This window comes from Pogona vitticeps, chromosome 3, assembly GCF_051106095.1.
Source record: "Pogona vitticeps strain Pit_001003342236 chromosome 3, PviZW2.1, whole genome shotgun sequence".
Lineage (NCBI taxonomy): Eukaryota > Metazoa > Chordata > Lepidosauria > Squamata > Agamidae > Pogona > Pogona vitticeps.
Window position 1 is genome coordinate 67,624,524 of NC_135785.1, and position 24,410 is coordinate 67,648,933.

The 24,410-nt window shown below is 42.5% G+C and overlaps 1 protein-coding gene across 7 annotated transcripts in view; it reads right to left on the reverse strand.

Annotated features, from left to right (window-relative positions):
- SFXN4 (sideroflexin 4) overlaps positions 1-19,096 on the reverse strand; it is a 28,982-nt gene extending 9,886 nt beyond the window's left edge. For 2 of the 7 annotated variants that reach the window (XM_078389616.1, XM_020786474.3), the window contains exons 1-9: positions 18,829-19,096; positions 16,648-16,713; positions 16,056-16,130; positions 8,953-8,979; positions 8,795-8,849; positions 7,146-7,171; positions 5,127-5,180; positions 4,937-5,026; positions 4,781-4,843 (exon numbers count right to left, since the gene is read on the reverse strand). In XM_078389616.1, the coding sequence (XP_078245742.1) occupies positions 4,781-4,843; positions 4,937-5,026; positions 5,127-5,180; positions 7,146-7,171; positions 8,795-8,849; positions 8,953-8,979; positions 16,056-16,130; positions 16,648-16,713; positions 18,829-18,867 (495 nt within the window). In that variant the 5' untranslated portion in view covers positions 18,868-19,096. Of the gene's footprint in view, positions 1-4,780; positions 4,844-4,936; positions 5,027-5,126; positions 5,181-7,145; positions 7,172-8,794; positions 8,850-8,952; positions 8,980-16,055; positions 16,131-16,647; positions 16,714-18,576; positions 18,782-18,828 lie in introns of those variants that run through there. The other 5 variants (XM_078389614.1, XM_020786473.3, XM_020786472.3 and 2 more) reach the window with 3 other exon arrangements.
- Between the last annotated feature and the right edge of the window lie 5,314 nt (positions 19,097-24,410).

Below are 24,410 nucleotides of genomic sequence, written 5' to 3' on the forward strand. Positions count from 1 at the left end.
AAATTAAAATCATTTATTAAAAGAAAAGCTCAGAGAAGATTTAGGAAAGACTGTATTTCCCTTAAAAAATACCTCAGCTCTCTCCATCTCTCAGGCCCCATCATAGATTCTGTGCTGCTTTTGGAATGTTAGCAAATATTTATTTATTTGTCTCATTTATAAGCTGCCTTTCTCCCAACTCAAGGCAGCACACGAGGTTAAAAAATATAATTAAGAATACAATATGTTATACATTTCAAAAGTTAAACTATCATAGTAATTAAAAATCTACTGGTTGAAAACATTTAAAAGATTTGGTTACTTATGTAACTATGGTTTTTTGAGTGGTGATCCATGTATCCACACAAAGGGGTTCTGTGTCTGCACAGACCTCGGTTTGGAAAGTTCCAGAGCCTCAAAGATGAAAATGCCTCTCTATCTATACCGCATGTGCATAGCCCCACTTTCCTCAGTCCCAACTGTCTGCCCCTAGAAAAAAACTGGAAGGGCGAAACAAGACGGACGGTGGGCGGGATGTGTGGATACATAGATCACCACTCAAAGAACCATAGTTACATAAGTAACCAAATCTTCTTCGTTGTGGTGTCTGTGTATGCACACATAGGGTTGATTAGCAAGTTAGAGTTCTGGAGGTAGGAGTTACTCCAGAACAGATGATAGAACAACCCTACCAAAAGCAGAATCTCTCTGAGCCCTGAGGTCTAGTCCAGTGGTGTCCAACCTTGAGCCTCCAGATGTTCTTAGACTGCAGCTCCCAGAAGCCTTCACCACCACTTCTGCTGGCCAGGATTTCTAGGAGTTGAAATCCAAGAACATCTGGAGGGCCAAGGTTGGACACCACTGGTCTAGTCTATAGATCACTATATCTAGTGTGGCAAAGGTTAAGGGCTGGGACCATGCGGCTGCTTGACAGATATCCTGGATTTCTACACCTTGCTTAAAGGCAGTAGAGGAGGAGATTCTTCTAGTAGAGTGGCTGCAGAAAGCCCGAGGAGCGGGGGGGGGGGCTTGCTTGCAAGTTCATAGGCCAAGGCACAGCTAGGGAGATTCATTTGGAGAAGTGCTGGAAGGAAATAGGTTGTCCTTTTGGGGAGGCGAGGGATTGTTCCAGGTCATTCTGCAGAGATAGGTAGAAGATATGTAGGTCATATGATAAGCTGAGACATGTGAAAATGAGACACTACTTTGGGGAGGAAGATAACGTCAGTGTGGAGAGTGACCTTGTTGCAGGAGAAAATTACGTAGGATGAGTCACACTGAAGAGCTGTAAGCTCTGTTGCCCAACGTGCTGATGTGAGCGCTACCAAGAGTGTGACCTTCAAAGATAGAAGGCAGAGATCCATTGTAGCCAGCAGTTCAAAGCGAGGCTTGATAAGTTGGGAAAGAACTAGTGATAGGGATCAGGGGTCCTGTCTATAGAGATTTTTAATTCTGCTAGATGCTAGCAGAATCGAGGACGGGTTTTGCCAAGACTGGCTGATGAGGTCAGTCGAAGTCTCAAGCATGGCCATTTCAACAGGGATGTTTACCTTTTTGTAGATGCAAGCAAAGACGGTGTCCTTTGCTGGTGGCACTGGTTTGAAGACAGGTAACCGCAATTATTTTGCCATTTTCTCTATTCGGTTATTATAAGAAGAGAGGTCTTCTGACAGTGCGAGTAGAGAATCACCCTGGACATCAGAAGTGGGTGAGGATCCGGGTGCAGTTGATGGTACTGTCAGCAAATAATAGGAATTGTGCGGTAACCACAAGATAAGTAAAGCACTGGTATCAGAAGAGTGTAAAAGAGGCGGGGATTATGCTGGTTGAAGAGCCAAAGCTTAAGATGATGACTGAGACAATCCCAGTTGCTGGTGCTGTCCATGTGGGAGGCAAACAGTGGTGGATCAGTGGGGAGACTGAGATCGATTTTGAGAGTCCTGCCTTGGTTGTGGGACCTGCTTTGGTTGTGGGATCGGTATCAACTTCTATACGATTGGGATGGCTATGCCATGTCCCCATACATGAAGCAAGGGGGGGCAGAAGAAATGAGCATAGTAATGGTCCTCATGATACCAGGAGCCCACTGAAGGGGACCACAAGTAATGGTTGGAAATGATGTGTGGAGACTGTGAGATCGATCTCTATGTAGGTCTTCTATCCTCCCTGTAGCATTGTCTTGGTTGCAGAAACTGTTGGGTAAGGGAGAGGGAACTCGATCTCAATATTCGCCCTCCTTCCAATGGAGGACAATAGCTCTTGTAAAGGAGAAGGCAGTCTTTGTGAGTCTTTGGATGACACTCTGCACAGAGGATCTTAAGCATTCACCCCCTGAAACCGAGACTGTGTATGGGGTGTTGGCAGGAGCAGAGGTAGGCTCTCAGATCGGTAGGTGGGGATCCAAGGTAGCTGCAATGACACCACGGGTTGTTGTTATTTTTCTTTCTTTTGGTCACCTTGATATTGGAGGCTACCTGTCGTTTTTTAGCACTGCACTCTGATTTCTTCATCAACTTCAAAGACGTTTTCGAGAAAGACGAGGGCGTGGGCTCGGGTTACAGGGGTTTTCCAGTAGAGTTGTCTGGTCCATCCGTGGACTGAGATTTGCCTTAGAAGGGGGATCCGCAGCTCAGAGGGATTGTTTCCAGAGGAAGGATCAGAGTCGAGACTGCCAATTCTTAAGTGTAAGAGCAGTGAAACTTTTGCAAATTCTGCAAGATTGAACTAAGTGGCTTTCTCCCAGGCAAAAAAGGCAAATGCCGTGTCCATCCAATTGTGGGATCTTCTCACCACAAGTGGAACACTTTTTCATCAAAGCAGCAGTCATAAATTGTTAGGGGCAAAGGGAGCAGCAGAGTGGTGGGGGCTCCCTCTAAGTGCCTAAATCTCCCCTTTTTTAAGGTAAAGGAAGGAAGAAAGGAGGGAGGGAGGGAGCAAGGAAAGTCAGAAAACTTATCAAAATGACAGTAAGTAAGGTGCAGGCTCCAGAGCAGCCCTTTGCAAGCTGTTGCAGTGGCGGACAAAATGGACTGAGGAAAGTGGGGCCACGCACTATAGACAGAGAGGCGCTTTCATTTTTGAGGCTCTAGAACTTTCCAAAGCAAGGTATATGCAGGTGCAGAACCCCTATGTGTGCATACATAGACACTACGGCAAAGAACTTGAAAAACAATGGATTCAATTATGGTTATTAAAATCCACGTATACCAGTGGTGGGCCACTTATGGTTCTTCAGATGTTGGAGTGCAACTTCTGTAATTCCTCACCACTGGTTTATTGGCTAGGGTGGATTAGAGATGCAATACAACAACCTCTGAAGGGCCTGAAGTTGTACACACCTTGACAAATACAAACCATTGCACAACAACATGCTGTGAGATATTTCTTAGTTTTGTAATTAGTGCCACCAACAATTCTTTGTGACATGAGCCATTGTAGGCAAAGGGCATCTATATGTGGCATGTATAGTTTCATTGAGCTAAAAGGAAGCTACGACCATGACAACAAAATATAAAGCTGACACAGAGAAACAGGGTGTGATTGAGTTTAAATTAACTGGCCTAGATCCTTTTATGTGCCAGGTCTCATACTGAGCATTACACACTAAGCAGGAAAACCTGAAGAAGATCCTTGATGAATGCGGGTGAATCCTCCCTGAGACTAACACCCTTCTGTGATCAAGGCTGTTAATCACATGAAAATTCTAAGTGTGTTTCCCACACTAACTCACATAGGCTAAAACCCAGTAAAGGTGCAACCAGAATAGGCCCAATGAATCAATCAGTGGGGACTTGGTGAATCATCTTCTATGTAAGTTTCATTGATTCAGCAGGCCTACTCTAGTTGCAACTTACTACTTAATTTCAGCTGCAGACTCCCTCAGAAGAGGGATATTCAACAAAGAGTGAAGTGAAGCAGCCCCTGCACTCAGGAATGATGATACAGCATTATCTCGCTCCATTGTTAAGAGTACCCTTCAAGAACATAAGAGGAATCAACTTAGTTCTAAATCAAAGCCAAAGTTCATCCTTTCTGTTTACCATTCTGTGGCAGTTAAGATTGGCACTAAAAGATCACAAGGTGACTTTTTTTACTCCTTATCTGGTAAAGTGGTCTTCTCAATACACTTCACATACATTACGATTACTTCTTCCCACATGCCCCGAAGAGGTTCAAAACATCCACTGTACATGAGTAAGTCAAGTTAAAATCACAGAATACTGTCACTGTAAGGTATGCTAATATGCGTATCAAGATAGGCAACCTGTAGTCTTAGGACCACAGCTGTTCTTTGGCCCAATCTCAGGAAGTCTTTGGCCAAATTTCAAAAACCCTCTGAAAGCAACCAGAGCTTCAGATCTTGATAAGTGCAGTCATTCTGTTCCCCAATAGGATGGAAAAAGAAATAATAAAGATATGTTTACATCTGGCTCTGTCCCCATTCATTACTAGTTTCAGCCCCCTCCCTAGATAGTACCTGAGAGATTATCCCCGAAGGAATATGCTCTTCCACAGGGAAAACTAAACAACACACAGTTGCCCACTCCTGGCATATGCGCAGACCACTTGGTGATTCTGCCTCCAGTCCACTAAACCAAGGACAAGTCACCCAGGATAGGAGAAACAAGGAAGAATATCATAGGCCTGAGTCATTACTGAAAAATGCCCACATGGCCCTCCCCAATCTATCCATCAGCATCCCACCTGTTCCCCCTATGGTTTTCAGATTTCCTGAAGTTATATTCCAGTCTAAAATGCAATAATTGAAATACAAACTCAGAGGAGATCCAGAAATACTCACTCCCATAAGACTTGAATAGGTAACTGCCACAAAGACAGGGAAAATATTCTGGACGAAAAGCTTCTGGAAAAAAAATGCAGAGCAAATATGAGTGAGATCATCCTCTACAATGCATAGACTATTCATGACACAATGCTTTAAAAAATTAATATATACCTTGACGTCTTCTGTTCCAGCCTCATTTGTTCTTATTCTGCAGTTCCCATTTTCTAAGCCAAATCCATTAACGTATGCATGGAATGCAGTCTGCAAATTTTTGAGATTGCACAAGCACATAATCTTAGCCTCAGAGAATATATTAACTGTCAAATATGATTGCATTAAAACAAAATGGATTGCTTGGTACCTGTGACAGAAATGTGTGGAGTACGTTTCGGTTCATTAACGTAGAGGTAATCACCTGTGAATGATAATCTCATGAGGGAAAAGTGAATGGCCATGATCACAAAAGTATTATCAACATAAGGAACTGAGACAACGTAGGTGGCAAATTTATTTTTTGCCGTATCATCTAAAAGAGTGCCAAAACCTTCTCGAGCATTGTGGTACAGGGGTTAAACTGCAGTACTGCAGTTAAGACTGCTCCTGACCTGAGTTTGATCCCGACAGGCTCAGATAGCCAGCTCAAGGCTGACTCAGCCTTCCATCCTTCTGAGGTTGGTAAAATAAGTATCCTGATTGTTGTGCGGGGCAATGTGTAGCTTAGAGTACTTTAAGCACTTTGAGGTGGTATATACGAAACCTGCTTTGCTTTGCTTTTTGCCCTAAGGATACATATAATGCTGGCTCAGAGGCAGACAGAGACCCATGGTCCTCTTTCCACACTGGAGAAATTTGTCTCCACTTTATTGCAGAGTGAGAAAAAATTGATCTCCAGGGGAGAGAATGGAAAGCTTTTTCTCCCCAGCTCCACTATCTATCTGGAAACAAATTGCTTTGTTCACTGCAAGCAACTAGGAGAAAAGAGCAAATTGTATGAAATCAATGGGAAATGGGTCGGGTGGGAAATTAATAGGGTCAGGGTATCCATGGAGGGTTGCATTCAAGACCCAGGGGGGAGCAGTTTGTGTAATCCTTGCCTAAAGGGATGAGAATGCAGAAGCAATGGGCAATGCCAGAATCTGTCTCAAGGCCAGTTACAGGACTGCCATGAGACCACTGTGACGCAGCTGCTCCAACACCACTTCTATTAATGTCTGAAGGAAGGAGACCATATGTGTAGGCTGACATGGCTACCCCTCATGTCAGTGACATCTCACCTTGTGGCCCACGGTACTCACTGGCAACACAATGCTACAAGAGTGTTATGTCAGCCACATTGCTTCCAGTAGCAAACAAACTGAATGTCAGCTGTGGCTATTCAGACACTACAAGTGCATGACAGAAATTTGCATAAATCTGGTGCCTATAACTGTTTCGAGTATGCCCAGGCATCCCTATGCTACACAAAGACTCTCAGAGTGAGCTTACAGCTAGTGAAGCCCTAAAGCAAAATACCGATGAGCGGAATTGAGCGGAATGCTTTTATTCTGCAATCCAGACATTTCATTCCACTTCTGCTCTACCTGTCTCCTTTCTTCCCTTCCCCATCCCTATTCCCAATCCCAATCATCAGTCAGTATTCCATACCCAACAATGACAACTGATATTTTGGCAGAGTAGACACTCATCCCTGATCCCAGCTACATGTGTTTTTCTACTGGGATCTATGAACAGCTCTTACATTTACCTCATGGTATGTTTAAAAAAAACATTCCACTGCAGACCTGGAAATAATGTCACCAAACACTGAGATAGCTCAGACTTTGCTTTATGTCTGCAGGTTCACTTTTCTCTTCTTGTTTCCAGTCCCTCTATTACTGCCCCTTTCCTTATGCGGTCATTTCCTCCTCTCTTTGAGCTACTAGCCTTCTGGGCCACTGGATTATCTATCACTAGTCTGGCTGGGAGAGGAGCAACCACTGAGTTTATTTTCATTATATATTTTCATTCCCTACAAATTTTAGGATTATTCCAAATCTGCTAGTATCTGCTTCTTATACAAAGTGGTTCTTTTCTGGCTACATCTGTGGAATGGCAAATACGAATCAGTACAGGAAGAAGTTATGGTGCTGATGGTACAGATATATTGCTGTTGTATTGTTTATGCTACACTGCAGCCATGGACTAATAGATTAAATCTGTTAAACTGGGTCAGGAAAGAGAGTGGTGGGTGCAGTGACTTTTCAGGCAAACGAGTCAGCTAGATTTCTTTCTCAGTCCATTCAAAGTTTTCAGTACAGAATCCTATGGAACTACACATAACACAGGACACCTGGCAACTTCACTGCACACAGACATTCCGGAAACTTTCATCATTACTCACCAAGGGAAAAGTGCAAAGCGTGAAAGCTTTAAAAGAGAGAAAAAGGGGAAAAGAACTGTTTAATAAAAATCAACTGTTCTTGGTAAACTAACAAGAGAAACAAACAATGTCTACTAGAATCTCATATAATAACTGAATACTGATTTCTCTCTAGGCAGAGGTTGATGGAATTTAAATGCACAATTCAGCTCAAAGGCCAACATGACACTTCCAGTCATTCTTAGCAACATATCAAATGGTGAGCTTTGAGGACAATTCTGTTTAATGTGATTTATAGTAAAAGAAACAAAAGGTTATACCAGGTAAGTGAAAAGGAAGGCCTATATAAAAAGTATCCTGTGGACAACTGGGCTCTGAGTTATGTTGGCTCTATATAACTCTGAGATTTGGTGGGTCTATATTTCAAGAACACGAACAAAATTTAACCACCAAAAGTGAATCCAAATGGCATACAGTACAGCAGCAAAATTTGACAGAATGAAGTATCTGGCAGTAAGCCTGTTTCAAGTATAAAATAAATGTAGGAATGTGTAAAGCAAATGCAGTGTCCTAGGAGGAAAAAAAAACCCATTGATTCATCGGAATAGTCTAAACCCAACTGTTAGACCCAACTAGAGCTGACCCACTGAATCAATTTTATGTCGGCTCTATATGCCTATGAGCTAAGTAAATACATAAGGGAATTCTATATGAAATTAAAATATTATTGAAGAAAGGAAAGGATCTTGAAAAATAAAGCACTCTGGCTTATTTGTTCAGATCTACATTAGTTCATTATAAACTAACTGGAACAGTTTATGAGGCTCTATGAAATTATCATATGCAAAAGAAAAAAATGGAAGTGCTTCAGAGAATCAAAACCACATGAAAGTTGCAAGTTTAGAAATGAATTGTTTCTGCAGGGAAACTATTCAACAAAGTGTTGATTCTTTTCTGCAGTCAGTACACTAGAAGGAAATAGCTGCTATTCAAGGACTGGCAACCCCAAATCTTCCAAACAATAGCCAGGCCTTAAAAATCATTATATAGAACTTTTTTTAAAAAAGTTATCCCACGGAAAACAATACAATAACTACATCATTTCAAAACTTGTCATTTCACTGCCTGTGAAATACAGTGCTTTTATATTCTTAATCAATCACAGTAACAACGAAGACCAGAAATGTTTCAATTGAAACACAAATCTTTATATCCTAGTACAGTGGTGCCTCGCAAGACGAACGCCTCACTGGACGAAAAACCTGCAAGACAAATGGTTTTTGCGATCGCTGTGGTGCCTCGCAAGAAGGCTTCTTCTATGGCTGTGCTTCTCAAGATGAAAATAATTCATTCGTCTTGCGAGGTTCCCATAGGAATGCACTGCAATGCATTCCTATGGGAAACTGCTTTTCGCAAGATGAAAATTTTGCAAGACAGCGCTACTCGTGGAACGAATTACTTTCGTCTTGCGAGACACCACTGTATATGTTCCTGGAATGCATCAAAATGCTTCCAGATTGTGTGCTACTCTTCAAAAAGAAGTTTAAGTAACAAACAGCATGACTTCGATTGCTAGGATTCCCCAGCCGACCAGTATTAACATTATTCAGAGTAATGTGTCACACAGGCACATTAGTTTAGTTTTCTGTAAACAATATATGGAAACCTACCTGGTGGTCTAAAGATGGCAGGCATTATCTCACCACTGATAGGATTCACGGAAGCCTTGAGGGAAAACACAATACTCCAAGGGATTAGAAAATCTTCAACAAGATAGGGAAGTGGGATAATAAGCTTTTAAAAGCCAAAGTAATGCATTAAAACTTACCACACTTAGCATCCAGGCTTTTTTCATCTATACAATTGAAAATCAAATTGTCAGAAACATTCCATAATAAGCTTTACAGCTGAATATGTCTTACATGTTTTTGTTGATTAAGATTTTCAAGGAATAACTCTAGAGACTATCTGTAATATTTTCCCAACCATAGCCAACAATCTCTACCATATCATGACCTAACATTCAAGACCAAAACCTGGAAATAACAAGCTGCAAGTACTGTAACTAAGTGCTTTTAAAAAATCACTTTTGAAAAATCACTAGTGTCTATTAAGTCAATTCAAAACAAATTATAACTTATTTACTAGCCATTTAATACAAGGATTTGCTTTTACAACTGGTTATCTTTCCAAGAATAAAGAGGAATGACAGGTTACTCACCTGTAATTGTAGTTCTTCAAGTGGACCTCTGTGATTCACACCCTGGGTATTCTGTGTCTGCGTGGAGCCTTGTCAGAAGATTCTATAGCTTCTGCGGTAGCAAAAACCCACATTCGTGTAGACCCCTCCCCCTCCGTATATGTACCTTGGCGCCAAGACTCTCCCTCCAGTTAGGCCAACTGCCACATATTAGAGCTGCATGGCATGACAGTGGGGAGGCCGGGTCGGGATGTGTGAATCACAGAGGTCCACTTGAAGAACTACAACTACAAATTAGTAACCTGTTGTTCTTCTTTGTGGCCTCTGTGAACCACACCCTGGGTAACTAACAAGCAGTCTTACCCAGAGGAGGGTCTCATGCCAAGGTAGAAGCTAGCACAGCACATCCAAAGGTTGCATCAGATTTTTGTCGGACATCCGACCTATAGTGCTTGATGAATGCGGACGGCTGTGACCAGGTGGCAGAGGCACAGATGTCCAGAAGAGGAACACCGCGAAGAAACACCATGGAAGCTGCCACTGCCCTGGTGGAGTGAGGGTGAATCACCTGAGAAGCTAGCCTTTGAGCAAGCTGGTATGTCTGGTGGATGATAGAAGCAACCCATTTGGAGATTCTTTGTGATGTTACCTGTAAAACCCTTTGTAGGGGGCTGGGAGCGGACAAAAACTCGAGCTGAATGTCCAAAGAGTTGTGTGCAGACTAAATAAAATGCTAAAGCCCATCTGACATCCAGAGTATGGAAGATTCTTTCTTGAGTAGTAGATGGAGATGGAAAAAAGGATTGGAGAACCAACGGTTGGAACATATAAAATTGGGAAACAACCTTGGGGAGAAAGGAAATACCTACAACAATTTGACCTTATCTGGATAAAACTGGAGATAAGAATAATCATGATGCAAGGCTGCAAGTTCACTGGCACGACGAGCAGATGTGATAGCAACGAGGAACGCTGTTTTAAAGGTAAGTAGTTAAGATCAACAAAAGCTAAGGGCTCAAATGGGACCTTGGTGAGTTGCTGCAGGACTATTGTTAAAGACAATTGAGGGGAAAGTGGATGCACATCCTTCAGGAAATGCTTCAGAGTAGGGTATCTGAAGAACTGAGCTGCTAGGGAGGTTGGTGGTTGATAGGAAACAATTGCAGAGAGGTAAACCCTCAAGGAAGAAAGGGAAAGGCCCTTGGCTTTAAGATGAAGCAGAAAATGAAGGACGGTGGAGAGAGAGGCTTCAATAAAGGTAGGGTAGAAGCTTCAGTAAGACTGAATTTTTTTCCACTTGTACAGATAAGCTGTCCTAGTTGAGGGTTTCCTCGCCTGATGGAGGACATTCATCAGGGAGGCAGAATCCTCCACGCTGCCAGGTGCAGAGTAGGAAAGTCCGGGTGAAGAATTTGAGTTTTGCCTTGCATGAGCAGGTGAGGCAGGAGGTGGATATCTGATGACAGATTGTGTAGAACCGGGAACCAGGGCTGTCGTGGCCACCATGGAGCTATCAGGATAGTATTGGGTTTGTCCTGTTGGAGCTGGACTACTATTTGTGGAGGAACGGAAATGGTGGGACAAGGTAAGGAAGGGTCCTGAGCCATCGGCCTACGAATGTGTCTCCACATGAGTGCTTGCCAACTCCTGCGCGGGAGCAGTAACGTTTGCACTTCTGATTTGTCCGGGAGGCAAAGAGGTCGATGGTGGGTGTGCCCCAGCGTTTGCAGGGAAGGAGAAAGACAGAACTGGTCTTGCTCCCATCCATGAGCTTGGGATTCCTTGTGACTGAGGAGATCTGCCAGATTGTTGTTTTGGCTGGCTATGTGTAATGCTGTGAGGCAGATATGATGTGACAGACCACCATTCCCAGAGGTTGACTACGAGATACAGGAGGCTTGGAGAATGGGTGCCTCCTTGCTTGAGAATATAATATATTGCTGTAGTGTTGTCGCTAGCGATTTGCACCATCTTGCTTGCGAGATGGTCTCTGAAAGCCTTGCACGCTTTTATCACTGCTAACAGCTCTAGATCATTGATGTGGAGCAATTTCTCCCTTTCTGACCATTGGGCATGAATTTTTAAGGATTTGCCATGAGCGCCCCAGCCTTTGAGGCTGGTGTTGGTAGTGACTTGTACTTGAGGACGTGGTTGTTGGAAAGGTCATCCCATTGTAAGGTTTTGGGTACAGCACCACCAAGACAGTTGGGGAAAGTAACTGGTTGATAGTTCTTGGCACGCTTTCCTGCTGATCACTGACTGGGGCAAATGGCTACCCGATAATGGTGCTGGGCATGGGTCAACACCGCACGCAGAGGCATGTGCGCTTGATGATGTGTCAGAGGCTAAGGTGGTAGGCCTGCTGGGACGAAGTAGGGCATGGTATCAGGTCACATTTCTATCCCTTGTATATCAGGTGAAGCAACCATAGAGGGCTCACTAGGGGAGCTGGATTGTTGGGGGCTGGCGGGAGAGGATGTAAGTTGATCCACCCGCTCTTCCCATTCTGGTGATTGTGAAAAGTATGGTTGATGGGATGGGGGCCCTTCTTTGTCTGAGGGTGAACCCATGCAAATTAAATCCTCGGACTCCAAGGGCTGCGAAGAAGTAATCTCAGGGGATTTCACCTTCGAAGATTTGGACTTTTTCATTGGCGAGGGATCCGGAACTGAAGAGGTGTTGGTGGGCGGCTTTCTTTTTGTGGTTGCTTTCAATGGCAAAGACTTCAACGACTTAATTTTCTGCCCTTTTGTTTGCTTGGATGACGTTGAGGGGGCATCAGAATGGGGTGGGCTGGCCGAAGGGCGTTGTTTCGCCGTCTCTGAGATAGCTTTTTCCATGGCTTTAGCTTGTGAGGTGGTTTTACAAGAAGGCTGAGCCATAGTTTTTGCAGGTTGAAGGGATTGTTCCCAAAGCTGAAGCTTAAGCCTAGAAAGGCGGAGAACTCCATGCTTGAAGTTCTTATAGTGAGGGCATGAGAAGGTTTGGTGAGCCTCACCAAGACAGAACAAATATTTAGTGTGGCCATCCGAAAGTGGGATCTTATTGTCACACACCACACAATGTTTAAACAGGCCCAAGGGTGTCATGAAATATGGATAAAATAAGAAAAATGGGGGTGGGGCTTAGGCCCTGGGGCTGGAACAAAAAGAAGAAATCTCTTTTTAAAAATCAATAATAAGGTTTAAAGAAAACTTAAAGGAATCAAGATTAAATTCTCTTTCGCTTTTAGACTCACAGAAGCAACAAATGTGAGGCGCTCAACACAGCGGTTGAAAGAAAACTGAAGGGAGAGTCTTGGCGCCAAGGTACATATACAGAGGGGGAGGGGTCTACACAAATGTGTTTTTTTGCTACCGCAGAAGCTCTAGAATCTTCTGATGAGGCTCCACGCAAGCGCAGAATACCCGTGGTCTGATTCACAGAGACATGAAGATCTTAAAATCCTAGCCACCTTTTGAGAATCATTTTCCACTTTGGGGAGTCTAATAGTCTCTTTAGAGATACAGGCACTCCTTTTCCATTCCATACATCCTCACAGTATCACAAGTATATCTATTATTCAAATTCAGACTGCAAGATTTTTACACTTCTAATTTGTCGCCAACTCTTATGTTCTTTTAAAAAAATGCTCCCCCTCAAGAAGCCCAGCTTTTCCCCATATATTAGCTGATGCTTTCCATTCCATAATGATGCAAACACACTTGGCAAGATCAGGTCCATTCATCAACCCTATTTACATTTCTCTGTGCACAAGGCAACCACAGTGAAGGAAAAGAAAGGCCATGTTTCTGGTCTAGCTTCTCATATCTCATACAACACATCTGGGATAGCCTCGCCTTGTACTCAGGAGTTGACAATGGATATCTGAAAAGAAACCCCTCTCTGTGAACAGCAGAATAACTTGAGTCTATGGGTTTCACATGATTGATATATGTGCCTGGTCTAGTAACCTGATCATGTGGAGTCCTCACACATGAGCAGTTGTTGTTCTTTGTGGGTTCCATTTCAGATGTTGGCATTCAACTTGCAGACATAGGGAGGATAGTCCAGGGATGCAATGTGAGGGGTGGCGACACCAGTTTCTACATACAACTGCCCTAAACATAAGTTATGCATGAATAAAAATAGGGTTGAACTTCACCTGTGCAGATATAGCTTCAAAATAATACAGTGGCCAAAATCCTGTTGCTTTGCATAGTAAACCACACTAGAATAAGGCCACTGAATCAAAAGGAATTTGATCAGTCAACTCCTCTCTAGGTTCCATTGATTAGTCATACTCTAACTGTGGCTTACTGAGATACAATTTCTTTGTTTTAATGAGATGGAAAAGCAATCCATAGCAAAATTGCTGGGCCCACTTGACTCTCATAACTTTTTCATATGGGCTGCTGATGTGTAGGTATGTAGCCAACTTGAGGAACAAGATGTTGTTGAATTGGTGCATGTGTGTGCACCAGGAATTGGAAAAATCGTGAGAGCAGAACTGGAAGCTAAGAAATCAGAGTGGGAAGATAAAGGAAGGGAAGGCATAGCCAACATCCTTCAAAAAGTGGGAGGTTATTTTATGTCCCTGCACAGTTGACTAGAAAGTATACAACTTGTTCACAACAAGATAGTGAATAGTGGCAAAATATTTATTTATTTATTTATTTATTTATTTATTTATTTATTTATTTATTTATTTATTTATTTATTTAATTTATATGCCGCCCACACTACCCAAAGGTCTCTGGGCGGCTTACAGCATTTAAAATACAATAAAGATATGTACAATTAAAATACAATTAATATGCTCTCAGGTTCCAGGTTGCTGGTCTGGTAGCAAATCATGTGGATTTAGATAAGATGCTCCAGAAATGGATGAGGATACCACATCTTTGTAGTATGAAGGAATAAGGCATAGTATCAAGTGCACGATGAAGCCAGTGAAAAGGACACAGAATATTGCAGAAGTTCTGGATGAAGCTAAAGGAGCAGAGAGACTTGTACTGCAGAGTAATCATAAGGAAAGAGATAAGAAGCAAAAATGTAAAATAGAGTAGTGAAATCATTCTGTCTGTGTGTGTCTGTGTGTGAGCGAGAGAGAGAGAGAATAAGGAAGGTGTAGTATCTCTCAGAAGGATTAGCCTATTTCATTGTAAAAACTAAAACTTCTCTCAAAATCAAGGCAAGCTAAGGCTTAAAGGCCTCACAGCAGTCAAACTCTGCAAAAGTAAAGATTATATGAGAAAAAATGAACTGAGAAGCATCTGTGTGAGCATGAATATGAATGTGAATAAATGTGACTCTGAGCCCCAAGCAACAATTTTTTTTTTTGCTTCACTGATGCCCCTAGTTTTCCTCCATTCAGGCTGATTACTTTCAGCTCTAAAATTCATTTTTGCATTGGTAGATGGCAAAATGAGAGAAAATGTGCATTACACCATTTTTTCTTTATTCCCAGGAAGTAAATCACCCCTTTGTCCTGAGGCACATGATGTGACCATAGCATTTATCAAAATACATTCTAGGTCTTGAGCCACTGAAAATATTCAACCTTGCAGCCTGTCCATACTGTTCCACTATCTTCCACCTCAGCCAGAGCCTTGCTGCCACAGCAGTCATGTATCTGTCCCTTTTTCATTCAGTCCATCATGCAAAAGTCCAGATTGGAATGACTCCTCAGCCCTTTTTGCCGACAGGAAACAATCAATTGTGCTGTGTATGAAGCAAACCAAAGATTTCCTCAATGACATTCCATAGGCAGGCAATTCCATAGGTCAGTAGTCCATTCCATGGGCCATATATCTGCAGGCCAGTTCAGTCCATATGTTCACAGGCCTTTTGTCCAGTGTACCCTTGTACCATAAATGCAGAACCTGATTAACAGTATACTAAATGAGAGTAGGTTCATTTGAATCAAATGAACTTACATAGGAGGTGACTCACATTGATTCAATGGGTCCACTCCAGTGCAATTTGAGCAACAGGATTTTGGCCTTTATATACGAACTCTTCAGGAAAACATGAAACTAACTGACAGAATGAGAAAAAGAAGAGTCCAAGTATTTGCACACTAAAACCACACTTATTACAATTATATACAAAATACAAAGATGAGAAACACTTGTTTTCCCAACTATACCTACCAGAAAGATAGGTTACGTACCGGAACTATGGTTTTTCGAGTGGATCTCTGTGAATTCACACAAATGGGTTAACTTCCTTGCATGTGAGTCTCGGAACCTTCTGGAGCTTAGAAAAGAGAGGTTGTTCAAGTCCCCACCCTCCCACATTGCTTCCCGGTGCCTCTAACGGTCTTCCCTCAGTTCCTGAGACACCATGTGGACACCTGCGAGGCAGGTGTGTGCATGTGGGAGGGAGAATGCATGTGCACGCCCCTGCTCCTTCGGCCCTCAAAAATGTTGGAAATATCTGGTGTGGCCATCAGGGTCAAAGGTTTGGAGACCCCTGCTGCAGGCTGTCGAAGAGGAGATCACTGTGGTAGAGTGTGCCTATAGTACAGTAGGCCTCTAACAACCTCTCTTTTCTAAGCTCTATAAGATTCTGAGAGTCATGCATGCATGGAAGTTAGCCCATTTGTGTGCATTCATGGAGACCACAAAAAAGAAGTTCACAATAACTATTCTGGTGGTTGTAGATTTTTTTAAACTCTATGTGTGTGTATACACAAATATTTCTCAGCTCTGGCAAAATATTTTTATTAGGACATAAATGTCAGTTACCTTTTCATCCTGTAAGGAGTCTGTATTATTTTTTCTAGCATCCAGCAAAAGCATTCTTGCATTGTCAATTTTCTTCTATATATAAATATGGGAGAAAACAGTGAAAAAACTACGTCATCTTTTTTCTATGAACATCCACAGGTCTTTCCTTATTCAAACCTCCTGCAGCAGTCAATCTTCAGTTTTAGGCTTTGTAAATAGAAAACTTACACCACTCCCATTAACTACCTGTACCACACTTAAATTTGCTTTAAACAGGGGACTAGGAGATTTGAAATAAATTCAGAAAAACAACAGTTTAATCCTCTCGCCTACTACTCAATTCAAAATTATTTCAGTCTTTTTCTAGCATGTTTGTCCAATACTAACTGGATGCTGCTGCTTTCCTCCCAATGGTGCATAGTACTGTACTTGAAACACAGCAAGTGTAGCACTGCACTTCTGAAAACAGTAGTCCCCTCAGACTTACATCCCCTTAAATGTGGATATGATAGTCATGCATTATTCTGACTATATTTCCCAATCGGTATTTAGTGTTCCAGTCTCAAATCAGCCCCATTTTTTGATCAAGATAAATGAGCAAGCTACTTACTTTTGATGTAAATACGTAAAATGGGTTCAAGATGTCTATCCAACAACAAAATCTTTGAAAGCAAGTCTAAAGGAAGAAATGCACTTTTTAAAATATGTTAGATTTACCAGTCCCATGTGGCCATAATCTCCTAAAGTTGAGCATTAATCTAGGTCTACCAAATACTGTACAGCAAACCTTCTTTTATTTCGACACCTTATGTCAGCCTCCCATATAATGAGAGTCTTTTCCACTTGTGAGAAAATTTGGGCATTTCTCTTGCTGAAAGTCATAGTTCTAACAACTTTTCTGAAACACTGTACTCTTCATCCTTTTATCCTGCTGCTGGATCAATGTATACTTTCTGCATGGATACTTGAGTGATTTCAACTTGATTTTCCTCCAGTTCAGGCAACTGCCCTAAGTCCACACTTGTGCGGACATGCTCACAGCAAGCATTATCTCTGGGTCCAAAAATAAGCTAACTCAGGTTAAAGTTTGCAAGCCTGGATGCTAATTCTAAGGAGGCTGGTAGGAGACAGTGAGCTTCATCTCACCCACCATCAAGCAGCCTGCTGCAATTCCAGGTTGGTTTTCAAGAAGGACTGTCCCTCTTCTGGCACCACATCTGGTCTCTACAAGGGAGCAGAGAAAATACTTTCTCTCTCTTCCATCAGCCTGCATGCTCTGCCTGCTTACGATTCCATATGCTTTGTCCCCTGCATGGCTACCATCAGGCTAGTTTCAATACAATGGTGAATTACTTTATATTAGACTTTTGTTTTCAGAATGAACTCAGCTAAATATCTCTTTTAAGGAGCTGTAAGGGAGGAGGCCCGGAGAGAAAGAACAAGAAACCGGGCCCTCTCGGCTGTGGCCCCTCACCTTTGGAACAATCTGTCCCCAGAGATCTGTCTGGCTCCCCTGCTGGGTGTTTTCAAGAGCTCTTTAGGCAGGCTTTCCCTCCTGTCTTCACTTGAATATTTTTCCCATCTTGAGCTATATTACTACTGTTGTTTTTTATTATATTATATTGTTTTATTTTATCTATTATTGTTAGCCGCCCAGAGTAGACTTTGGTTTAGATGGGCGGAGTATTAAATAAATAAATAAATAGATAGATAGATAGATAGATAGATAGATAGATAGATAGATAGATAGATAGACAGACAGACAGACAGACAGACAGACAGACAGACAGACAGACAGAAAGTGCAGCTATACTAAGAACCTCAACACCAAGCAACTTTTAAAGAGTTCTTATAAGGAGGGCAGCAAGGAGAAAAACGACTCATAAAGCAGAGATTCCAAAATATGTGGAGAATCTCATCATGCCTTATCTATCGTCTTGTCAGAAACACGTGGGCTCTATCGTCTTGTCAGAAACACGTGGGCGCAACTGAAGATATCTGTGCTGTAGGCCTTTTTCAAATATTTAGCATCCACTTGTCTCTGAGATGAATGCAAAATCTCACAATCCAAACCCACATTACCTTCCTTTAACTCTGAAAAAGAAAGGCATGAAGGATGCAACTGTATATACCAGAAATGGGAAACCTTTGGCCCTCCAAAGGTTTTGGATGTCACTTCCAATAATCCCTGACAACTGGCAATGTAGAGAGGGGATCTGATGGGAGCTTAAATACAAAACATCAGACCTACCTCCGCTATATCCGCTTACATGCATGTTTATTCCCATTGAAAGCAATGGGAATTTGCAAGGGGAAAATGTACAGTTACACTGCTCAGTCTGAGCTTGGGAAAGTTCGACTTTTTGCACCACACACCCCAGAGACGTATGGTCCAAAAACATACCTTTTTCAAGCCCTGTGATTTATAAAACAGTTGGGCTGGATTTGAGATATATCAGATAAAAAATGAGACAGATCTTTAACGCGCTTGCTGTACGTCCTCCCCCCCCACCCGTATCTAAAAATTAGCTGCACGCACCAAAACAGCGTATTTATGGGGGACTGCAAAGCAGTACAAGCCGGCAAGCAACATTCAGCGGCCGTCCTCCTCCGTTTACAAGTCATTCAGTCCTCCCTGACCTTCGCGGACTCAGCCCCCTTTCCTTTAACCATCGGAGACCTCGGCAGGCCTCCCTTCTCCTCTCTTAGACCTCAGCAAGCAAGCGCCCGCGGCCCGCCCCCCGCCGCCCCATCCCCGCTTGCCCTACGGAGGGCGCTTCTGCAGCCATACTTCGCCCTCGCTGCGCCAGAACTTCAAATTCGGATCCATGACGCTCAGCTTGTGCAGCACCAAAAAGGGGCCGGGCCGGAAAACTCTGGCGGACGCACCCGTTTAAACGTCACGGGAATGGCGTGACGCTCGACTCGTAACGGGTTGCCGCTTTTCCTTAGATGAAAGTGGATGGTTAATGTTCAGTTTCAGGAAAGACCCTTGGAGCGAACCCTCCTGCCTCGTTTCGCTGCTCTTTGCTGAGAGGGAGGGGAGGGGAGGGGAGGGGAGAGGTAGTCAGTCGCCAAATCCGCTTGGCGTCCGAAAAGCCTCCTGTTGCTAAATGCCCTCAAGTCGCCTCCGACTTTAGGGCGACCCTATGAACCAGTGGCCTCCAAAATGTGTTATTTACAGCCCCGCTCGGCTGTTGTGAAGTCAGGGCTCTTACTTGTACTGAGTCAATCCATCTCACATTCTGATCTTCCTCTTTTTCTGCTGCCTTCAACTTTTCCTAGCATTATGCTCTTTTCCAGGAAGACTTGCCTTCTTGTGGTGTAGCCAAATTAGGACAGCCTCAGTTTTGTCATTTTTGCTTCTGGAGTGTTCTCTGAAGCACTAGATATGTTACTTCTCCTGCCTTGATTTTAGAAACGAAGTGGAACCTACTGGCATCCACACAGGTCTGCAATGTTCTACCATTTACATACTTGGGGAGCAAGTCCGCAGCTTCGAATAAGCATGCTGGGCACTTGCTTGCTGATTTCTGCTGATCCTGCAGGCTGAATGGCACTGTGCATCTTCACAAGGACAGGCCAAAATGTTTTCCTGCTGTGAAAGTGCAGAGTAGAGGTTCCTTTCATTTTTGCCATGCAGCAGTTCAAGGCTGCATGGCATCCAGTTGATGCTGGATATCTCAGCCCCAGATTATAAGATTATTAAAGTATTACTGTATATGCTGTCAGTTTATTACATCCTCCAGATGAGTCATTCATGCCAGAGCTGTGCTCTCCGTCATCACCAATGGGTAAGCCTCCAGCAGAGGTTTGCAGGTCTTAGCGGATACATTCCCCCAAACACAAGTTTTTCCAAACCAAACCTGGACTTCTGGCATCTTCCAGGTTTTTTTGGCTCTCCTTGTAATCTCCAGAGGTTTGGTTCTGGATCTGCTAAAGATGCCCACACCAATTTATGCCAAGGATGGGCAAGTTGTGGCCCTTCACATTCTCACTATCATAGTCAATGAAAAGGATATGGGTTGCATTCTACAAAATTGGGTTGGGTTGCATTCTACAAAATTCAGAGCATCACAAGTCATCCACACTTTATGCAATTCACTTTTCCTTTTACACACCTATAGTACACTGAGAAACAGCAGAGGCAGAGGGCAGGTGATTTTGATTTTTTTCCTCTCTGGAAACTTTGCCAAAAGAAGCTAAGATTGCCCCTTCTCTGCTGTCCTTCCACTGGAAGGCAATTACATTTTTTATTTAGGCACACCTCCAGCAATTAACCGTCATCCATGGGGTTGTGGCTGACATGCTAGTTTTCACTATTAAATTTTCAAGTAAGAGATTTTTAAGCTGCTTTAATTATAATTGTATTTTAACAATATAATAAATTTCTATTTTAATATTTGCATTCTTTTTAAAATTACGTAAATTGTAAGCCATTTTAGGTCCCAGTTTGGGAAGAACAGTGGCATATAAAGAAAATATATAAATATATCACTACAGACCACTAGATTGAGACATACTACTAAGAGGAGTTCTGTATTTTAAAAGGACACTTACTAAAGAATACATGGTAGTAATGACACCTTCTCCCAATATATTTCTTCCATGTAATATATACTATTAGGAGCAACAAAGTGCATTAACACTGGAAGGGGACATGGCCTATTTAAATAAACTGATTGACCTGAATGGGGCAGTCATTACAGGGATCGGCACATACGCCGATCAATTCAAATGTTCAAGCATTTCATTCCAAAATACTGCAGTAAGTATCTTTAGCTAACCAGAACTTCGAAATGGTCTATGTCTTTAGACTACAACTCCCAGTATCCCCCCCCAACATGGCTACTAAACTTTTCAAACTCTGTGTCCGATACCTGTCTTTGAGAAACAAAATGATGGATTATAGTAGAACAAAAATGTTTTTTTCTGACACTTCCTTGATTTTAGTTGTGGTTTGATATGGATGCTCAAAGTAGTTTAAGAAATAAACTCTTAATTCACAGGCTCATTAATGAGTCTTCCATGTTTGTGCAGTTACACCGGCATAAATCCACAATAGGATTTGCCCTTTTTTCCCTTATGCAGAATAAATCGTTTCTTTCTTGCAGTTAGGAAAGCCTCCCCCAGCCCAAAAATTATACAGTGGTGCCTCGCTTAACGACGATAATCCGTTCGAGGAAAATCGATGTTAAGCGAAAACATCGTAAAGCAAAAATAAAAACCCAACTGAAACACATTGAAACCCGTTCAATGCGTTCCAATGGGGTAAGATCCTTCATATGGCGGCTATTTTCGCTGCCTGTATAGCAAGGAATACGTCCCTAAACACAGCGGGGAGCCATTTTAATTACCCGGTGGCCATTTTGAAACCGCCGATCAGCTGTTTAAAAAACATCATTTTGCAAAGAATCGGTTCCTGAAGCAGGGAACTGATCATCGCAAAGCACAATTCCCCCATTTAGACCATTGTTTTGTGATCGCAATTGCGATCGCAAAAAGATTGTCATAAAGCAGATTCGTTGTAATGTGGGGCATTCGTAAAACGATGCACCACTGTACTACAACTTCCAGAATCTATCAGCCAATGTATGTATGCCAGGAGCTACAGTCCAACCCCCTTCCCCCCAATATAATAAATTCAGGATCTGACTTCTCGTTTGTACACTTTTTTTTTGAGGCAAAGATGCAATGGAATGGAGTGGAATGGATCTCTCTGCTCACCGGTATACACACACACACTTCATTCCAGGGTGCTAGAGCAGGCGTTATTAGTTGGGATATTTAGAGGAGAATTTACAGCGCAGTCCTATACTTGTACAGTAGTGGGAACCCCCGTGGCAGAAACTTAAGGGTTGGGAGAGACGGAACTATTTGCCAGACAAGTGGCAAGAACTCCACTCTCAGGAGGTTTGGTAGAACAGGTATAACCAACGCCGAATCAGTCTTTCGCTCCCGGCTCCTCTGTTGTAATAAAATCTCATTTCAGGAGTTCAGACAGCCTGGCGGTCCAGAAACTCTCACCCATGATGGCTCAGCCAGCAGTGCAGCTCTGGATGGGGGAGGCGGCACTCACAGAGATTTGAAGACTGTCCCCCGGTCATGCCCAATGATTGAAGCACCATTGAGGACAGCAGTTTCCAACCTTGGCCAACCCAGGTGTTCTTGGACTGCCTTCACCACTGGGATTCTGGGAGTTGCAGTTTAAGAACACCTGGGTTACCCAGGAAACCACCAGTTTAGGGGAAAGGAAATAAAAGGGAGTTTGTTGTACTTAAAACAGATGTTGCAGTTGGTACGATGGAGTCAATGCGGCATCGTGCTTAGATCCATGGTTCCCACCCTTGGATCCCCAGATGTTCTTGGAGTGCAACTCCCAGGAATCCTGGCCAGCACAGCTAGTGGTGAAAGCCTCTGGGAGTTTTAGTTCAAAAGCATCTGGGGATCCAAGGTTGGGAACTGCTCAGTGAGAGCCTTGGACGTGGGAGATCTTAGTTACCCATTCCCACTGGTCTGTGAAATTCGCTTGGTGACCTTTGGCTAGTCCATCTTTTTTTACCTTAACCATCTTCATTTACTACTAGATGTGAAGGTTACTGGTTTATACGAATACTGGTTTATACAATTTCTCAGGCTTGCAGTTCCACAAGCTAAAGATCATCCCATTGAAAGCAATGGAGCTTCTACGTGTACAAGAGAGTGGTGAATATCCAAATGTCAAGAGGAAAAAAAGACAATCACGGACCATTGTTCACAGTGCAAATGAACAAGATTTTGGCTTTCGACCGGTTCAGGCTTTGGGCAATCAACACAGAAACCAGGAAGGTAAAGACTTCCATTTATCAAGACAGGGCATCTCTCCTGCTCAGTTATAGCCATTTGAGAACAACTGTACTGTTAACAGCTCAACCCAATAGAAGCCTGGGATTTATAATGTAATAAATTAATGTAACACTTGTTTAAATCTTTTAATATTTGCATACCTACCTTTTTAGCTTTTAAATATCTTTTTTTAAACGATGTAAGCCACCTTGAGTTCTTTTTAAGGAGAAAGGTGGGATAAAAATACTTTAAACAAACAAACATGTATCTCGCTAGTCTAATATTAGAAAATCTGCATTCAAAGCAGCACTAAACAAAGTCATTGGTAACAAAATTGCAGTAGGCATGGAAGTTGCTGTTGAGCAGTGCCAATAACAAAGGGCTTAATTTAACCATGAATTAATACTTCTATTTTGGGAATAAATACTTTTTTTCTATAAATATTAAAATATGTTTAATAGCCAATATTATGGAAGATGTCCATATATTTTAAAAGCTTCTTCACTGTAATTCGGAAGGACAATGAATTCAGTAGCATAATAGTTTTGCTTGAGGGAGAAGATGGCTGAAATATGTGGACAAAGTATATATACTATACAGTAGGACCTTGACTTACGAAGTCCCTAGCTACGAACATTTCAACTTATGAACAGCTCCGTTCGCAAAATCTGTATCGACTTGTGAACAGAGCCTCGACTTATGAATGAAAAAAAGGCAGGGGAAAAGGGCAGGAAATTCAAATTTCCCCTGCCTTTTTTTCGTTCCGTTCAAACCGTTGGTGGCGAAGATGCTGCTCTTTCGCCCCAACGGTTAGAAAAAGGGACACCCCCAGGAGGTCTCCAATGGCGGCAGGGACACCTTGGGAGCTTCCCCGCCACCATCGGAGACCTCCTGGGGGTCCGATCGTGGCAGTGGGGGAGCAATTTTAAATTTCCCGTGCTTTTCTGCCTCTGGCTTTCCTGGGGGGTAGATCTGTGAACATGATCTATCTGTGAATTTGTTCTACCCTACTAAACTGTGACCAATAAGGAGGAAGCATGGACAATAAAATGGGTAAAGTCTACCTTCATAAGATCAGTTTGTGTGGCCACTAGGTCACATCACATTTTATGAACAGGAATAGAGGGCCAATGCATGTCCGAAACTGGCAGAACATGTAAATGAGCTTTTGTGAAGCAGCCCTTCATTGAATAAGAATACACAGAAGAGATGTGCAAAAACTAGTTTTTCTGGTACTTCTTCCAAGTTATTCTGCCATATATTGAACCTATTAAATATTTTTGAAATGATAACTAGTTTCTCAAAGGAGAGAAACTTCACTATACAACACTATGAGCAAACCAAAAACATTAATACTTTGCAAGCTGAATATGGCAGGCAACAATTATTTCCTTCAGACAGCTGCCTTTTAAAATTTGAAGCATTTTTTTCTAGAGTTATTATACATGGGAACCACAGAAAACGTGAGCAATGCTAAAGTCTTGAGCCTTGAAGATTACTTTTTTATGCAATCCTGCAAAATACAGCAACATTACATCACAACAAATC